The sequence below is a fragment of the Nyctereutes procyonoides genome, unplaced genomic scaffold (assembly GCF_905146905.1).
Source record: "Nyctereutes procyonoides isolate TBG_1078 unplaced genomic scaffold, NYPRO_anot_genome, whole genome shotgun sequence".
Taxonomy (NCBI): Eukaryota; Metazoa; Chordata; class Mammalia; order Carnivora; family Canidae; genus Nyctereutes; species Nyctereutes procyonoides.
Genome location: NW_026575020.1, coordinates 2,106,814 through 2,112,588, shown reverse-complemented (window position 1 = coordinate 2,112,588; position 5,775 = coordinate 2,106,814). Strand labels below are relative to the sequence as shown.

The 5,775-nt window shown below is 53.4% G+C and overlaps 1 protein-coding gene across 1 annotated transcript; it reads left to right on the top strand.

Annotated features, from left to right (window-relative positions):
* The first annotated feature begins 1,643 nt into the window (after positions 1-1,643).
* RAMP2 (receptor activity modifying protein 2) lies at positions 1,644-3,495 on the top strand. The gene is made up of 4 exons (XM_055333997.1): positions 1,644-1,870; positions 2,314-2,379; positions 2,811-2,919; positions 3,050-3,495. The coding sequence occupies exons 1-4, from the start codon at positions 1,771-1,773 to the stop codon at positions 3,303-3,305; spliced, it is 531 nt and encodes a 176-aa protein (XP_055189972.1). The 5' UTR covers positions 1,644-1,770; the 3' UTR covers positions 3,306-3,495.
* The last annotated feature ends 2,280 nt before the right edge of the window (positions 3,496-5,775 follow it).

Below are 5,775 nucleotides of genomic sequence, written 5' to 3'. Positions count from 1 at the left end.
AATTCACAGTGGGCTCAAGTGTTTCTGGCCCCAGCTCAGTGGATATGGCTGGTTTGTTTTCTGTCCCCCCATCCCTGCTCCTCCTATCACATCAATCAGAAATCTCCCTCCTGACCATGTTTCCTTCTTCAAAAGGGCACTCTTAGGTGGGAGGAAATTAATGGATTTGGTCACCAGCCTGAAGTGACTCTGAGGCTGTCAGGCTCTTCTCTGCACACTGCAGAAGATGACTATCACCAGGAGGGCTTTGTGGTTCAGGCCAAGTGGGCCACCTCCTTTCTTCTTCCGGATGCCTTATGAAGGCAACCTCATGACCCTGGCTATGGAGGAGCACAACAGGCTTTCAGTGGCCATAATCTGAGAGCCTAAGACCCTGAGATGAAGATTTGAAGAGAGAATGTGAAGCATAATTTGTGGTGGGCAGAAATCAGTGAAGTGGGACAAGAGCAGCAGCTGAGTCCAGGGGGTCAGTGTCTGGGAGTAATTTAGGAAAGTTCAGTGCTGACAGCTGTGTCTGGAGCTGAGCATCAGGGCCAAATCAGCTCCTGGGCTGCTCGGCTGCTTCAAGCTAGTGACGCTCTGGCTCAGGACACAGAGACAGCTGTGGTGTAACAGAAGTCAGGACCCCTGGGACTCCAGGCTCAGCCTTGCTGCTTCCCAGAAGTGTGACCTTAGGCAAGTCCTTAGGAAAGAAAGGAAGGAAACCTCCACTGAGTGAGTGCAATGCCCTTTCACATATGTCATCCTCACTACCATTGACCGTTTATCAAGAATAATGTCCCCATCTTACATGGGGGAAACATTGTCAGGATAACCAAAGTCATTCCAGGCTACCTGGTTGTGGAGTAGGAAGACAGAAGTGGGAATCAGAGCTGCTGAGTTCAAGTTCTGGGCTCTTTCTCCTGAGCTTTGGCTTCTTACCCTGTAAAACTGGCACAATAATGAAGTCACCCATAGTAGGTTCTAAACCCTTCCTTTCTCCTAACTTTGGTCTTGAAGAGTAGTGGCCACCTTCTTCCTAGGAATGAAGTAACCTTACTTTTGCCCCCGCCCCCCCCCCCCCCAATCAGGTTGTGGATATAGGCCCTAGGAGGTGCCTGGAAGGGAGGGTATTTGGACTCTGGTTTCCTCCCTGTCCCTAACCCCAGGCCTTGTCCTGGAGACTCTGGAGGGCTGGCTCCCTCATTTCCTCCCCAGTTTTGGCCAGCGGGCTGACTTCAGTGGGTGTTCCCAGGGAAGGGGAATTCTGAGCCCAGCTCCAGACACCCCTTCCCCCACGGCCCAGGACAGCCCCAACCCCCTGCCTTAGATACTGCGGGCGTGGAGAGGCCCTCTGAACCCCCAACCCTTCTTTCTCCTCCAGGTCCGCGAGAGCAGCTCGCTAACCTCCTTCCTCACCCCCGCCGCCAAGGAGCCGGGGCGACCAGGGCCCCCGGTGCGAGTCCTGGGCGCCACGCGGCTGAGCCCAGGAAATGCGTCCGGGTTCTGGGGTTACGAGGGGAGCTGTCCAGCCCCGCAGGGTGAGCTAGGAGAAAGAGTGGGCCAACGCCGACCCGGCCGAGCGAGCGGCGGGCGCCAGGGCCGGGTGGGGCAGCGACTCCCCCTCCAGCCCGGCGGCCCCGGGCGTCGCCCCCGCCCCCCACGTGGCCGCAGCCGTCCCAGCCCCTGCGAGGAAGCGGCGCGGCTTCCTGGGGCTTGGGCCGGGGATATAGGCGCCCCCGCCCGGGCCCGGCTCAGCGCCACCGCCCCTCCTCGCCTGCGCGCCGCGCGATGGCCTCGCTCCGGGCTGAGCGCGCAGCCGGCGGCCCGCGGCTCCCCGCTCCCCGCGCCGGGCGACCGGCTGCGCTCCGCCTCCTCCTCCTGCTGGGCGGTGAGCGCTGCGCCCCGGGCCCCGGGGGAGGGGGAAGCGCGAGAGGCCCGGAGGGGAGGGGGCTGGACTGCCGAGGCCGAGACGGGGCCCCGGCGTGCGGGCGGGACAGCGCTGTCCTCGGACGGTCCTCGGCCCCACTTCGGCGAGGGCTCGGCGCGAGCTGCTTCCCACTTGGAGGAACTTGGGCTGCCGGGACCCCGCGGAGCGGTCTTGGGAGGTCTGGGGCTGGCGAGGAGGAAGAGGGTTTTGGGTCTGGATTGAGTGGGAGGGAGCTGGTATCAGCTTCCCTCGCTTCCAGTCGCTGAGGCGTCCCTTGGGGGCCTGGATTGTTCCTTTTTCTCCTCTGAAAGTAGTTTTGACTTCTTAGGGTCTCAGACCCCTCCTCCAGGCTCCACCGCTTGGATCCCCACTATCCCTCCTCACCCTCCCATTTCTGTTCACAGCTGTCCTAAAGCCCCAGGAGTCCCTGGCTCAGCTTCTTCCCACTGAAGGCAGCTTGAAGTTAGAAGGTGTGTATTCCCACCCACCCCCACCCCAACTCTGGGAGGGTGGCCGGCCTAGGGCTGCGAGGAGAGCCAGGTCAGTGGGGAGGGTCTCTTTTCTCACGAGCCCAATTGGTGGTCCGTTAAACTCCCTTCTGTTCTCTCTTGGGGTTCCTTGTGGTCTTTCTCCCTCTCATCCCCTGTGGCTCCCACCCAGCTCTGAGCTGGCTTACCTCACAGGTAGGTTAGAAGACCCCAGAAAAAGTATGTGGATGTTCCAGTGGGGCTGGCACCTGGAAGGCATTAACATTTTTCTGAGCTGAGACTCCTTGGAAAACTTTCTGAGACTCTCCTGGTGTTTGCCATGTTTGAAGACAGGAACAGTTGAAATACCTGGACCAGAGGGATTGGAGGAAGGGGCAGGGGTGTGGTCAGTGTGCAGCAATCTGTGCCCACAGGGAACAAGATGGCTGACTATGAAACCAGTGTCCAATTTTGCTGGCAATCTTATAAGGAGCAGATGGACTCTATCCCCAAGGATTGGTGCGACTGGGCCATGATTAGCAGGTAGGGGCAGTACCAGGGCAGCTTGGGCCAGGGGTGGGGCCTGCTCCTTATGGGTGGGCCTTGCATAAGTGTGGGGCATTCTTCTCTCTTGGCCCAACCTGTACTCACTCTAGTCTTCCCTTGCCCCCAGGCCTTATAGCGACCTACAGTATTGCTTGGAGCATTTTGCAGAAGCATTTGGCCTGGGCTTCCCCAATCCCTGGGCAGAAGAGGTCATCTTTGAGACTCACCAGATCCACTTTGCCAACTGCTCCCTGGTGCAGCCCACCTTATCAGACCCCCCAGAGGATGTACTCCTGGCCATGATCATAGCCCCCATCTGCCTCATCCCCTTCCTCGTCACCCTTGTGGTATGGAGGAGTAAAGACAATGAAGCCCAGGCTTAGGGTGTTATGAGCTTTTCTTGGAAGCCATTTTACTCCTTTTCCCTGCTACCACCAGGTCTCTCTTCCCCTCCCTGCCTCCCTTTCTCACTCCCACCCCCACCACAGATCCTTGGACTGGTGGAAATGGAAACCCAGCGGTGTCACAGCACAAGTTCTGTACTCTTCTAAATAAAAGGTTTTTTTTGTACTATCCCCTCCCCATCCTAGAGTCTCTGCCATTCTCACAGGCCCTCAGCTCTGGGAAGCAGAGCTAGAAGAATCTGGATAGCAGCACTGTTTTGTTCACTTGCCTGCTCCCCAGTATCTCCCTCCCCCCACCTGAAGGCCATCCCTCCACTGTTTCCTCCTAAGGCTGGGCCTTTCCTGTCCTTATCCAAACCCAGCACCAGGAAGTATACAGGAAAGAGACTCCCTTCCGGTCTGGACAGCAGCTGGGGAGGTGTGGGGGGAGGGGCAAGGGTGGAATTTTTGCTGTGACTCCTGCAAGAAGGAAGGGGGACCACCCAGGAGCCCTGAATTTTCCTCTTCATGCCTCAGTTTACTCCCAGGGTCTGGGAATAGGAACTTTGATATGACCAAAAAGAGTCCATCTCTAAGGACCTCAGGATTGAGGGCAAGGGCAGTAGGGACTTACTCTACTAAGTCCACCACAGGACTCCCCTTCCAGGTCCCTGCCTCATCCTATGCTGTCCTGTACCCTGGGGGTGTGGCCTACAGCCTGACAGCACACTGCCCCCTGGTGTCCACTAGAGGTAAGAGCCAGAAGATGGACGTGACCTGGAAGAAGCTCAAAGCTGAGGAGACGGACCCATGGATCAGACATCTGCCACCTCCATAGCAATCACTAGTTCTTAACTGGAACATTCTATCAGCTTCCTAAGCCATAGTGATACTCCCTTAAGACACATTCCCATTTTCTAGGGATGTACCTAGCCTCTGAACTCACCATTTCTTATACAGACACTCTTACATATTCCCCAGACAGTAAGGCCCAGTTTTTCACCAGAGGACCTTCACCTCCAGTTCTTCCAGAACATCAAAAATATGAGAGAAAAACTTTGTTCTCCATAAAGGCATATGTTCATTCTTTATGGTGCCTGAAGCCTCTTCAGGGACTTTCCTCTTTGCTGAAATATTTGCCTCTCTGAAGACATGCACATCCATTTCCTGGGACACGCCTGTCCATTCCATAGATCTATACCTATATGCTTCCTAGAATATATCTATCTATTCATCCTCTGAGACAGACTTCCCCTTTCAGGACATGTCTGTCTCTCTAGAGGCATTCCTGTTCCCTGGGGCATTTTGAGTTTTCACCTGAGCTAAGTCTTTGCTCTGTTTCCATGAATGCATCGGTCTTCCCCAGGGATATATAGTCTCTTCTTGGCCCATATTTGCCTTCATGTGTTTTACTAACATACACCAATGGTATGCTGGTATAAGATACTGTGTAGGGTATCTTTTGTTGGAAAGTTAAGTTAGATAAGGGCTTGGTTTCTGCTCTCAATGGCTTCTATCTAGTAGGAGAACTGGCATGTACACAAACAAAAGCAATGGAGTATATGATGAGAGTCATGCAAGAGATACAAACCAAATGTTGTATAAGTGCAAAAAAAAGGGGGGGGGGAGGTCATGGCTAGCTGAGATGCGATCACAGGAGGGTGATTGTGGAGTTGGTACATGACTAGGCCTTAAGATGGAATACATTACCCCTAGGGAAGAGAGGAGAAAAGGGAGTGAATTGGGAAATTATTGTAATATTCTAGGCTTGAGAAAAAGAGGACATGGGCCAAATGAGTGATGAATGAGGAAGTAGAAAATAAAAAGTAGGAGAGATGTTTAAAGACAGGGGAGGGAACCAGAAGGACTTTAGAAATGAAGGAGATGAAGGAGAGGAGAGATTAGGGCTGACTCAGGCTTTGAATCTGAGTTACTAGGACAATGATGGAAGTAATGATAGAAAATGGCTATTAGAAAGAGGAGCTGACATGAAGAAAAGCATGTACAATATGAGCTGCTAGTAGAACAAGCTTTTATGTTTTACAGAGAGTTAGAAATGGGAGTGGTGGTGGTGGTGGAAAGGTTGGAGCTGGAAATACAGATTTAGGAGTCTTTTGCACAGAAATGCCAAGTGAAGCCATGAGAAGGATGAAAGTTCTCAAGGCAGAAGGTGTATTGAAAATAAAGCTGAGGTTAGGTCCTTAGGAAACATGCACATTTAAAGAATGAGGGAGAAGTGAAACAAAGGGAAAGATCAGAGAGACAGTAGCAGACCAAGGATAAAGCAATGCCATGGAAGCAAAGGAGATAGTGCCCTTTGAAAGCACATTATCAATTGAATGGTTCATTCATTCATGCAATAAATATTTGCTGGGCACTTCGGTAGATCAGGAACTGTGCACAATGAAGAATAGACTTGGGTGGGGGAAAGGTTAAAGGTCAGATAGGAAATTCAGAGGGTGACAGAGTC

Excerpts from the sequence above, each read along its gene's own strand:
- RAMP2 (XM_055333997.1), top strand. The coding sequence starts at position 1,771 with ATGGCCTCGCTCCGGGCTGAGCGCGCAGCCGGCGGCCCGCGGCTCCCC. Across the intron at positions 1,871-2,313 it reads CCTCCTCCTCCTGCTGGGCG|CTGTCCTAAAGCCCCAGGAG; the intron begins GTGAGCGCTGCG and ends TTCTGTTCACAG. Across the intron at positions 2,380-2,810 it reads AGGCAGCTTGAAGTTAGAAG|GGAACAAGATGGCTGACTAT; the intron begins GTGTGTATTCCC and ends CTGTGCCCACAG.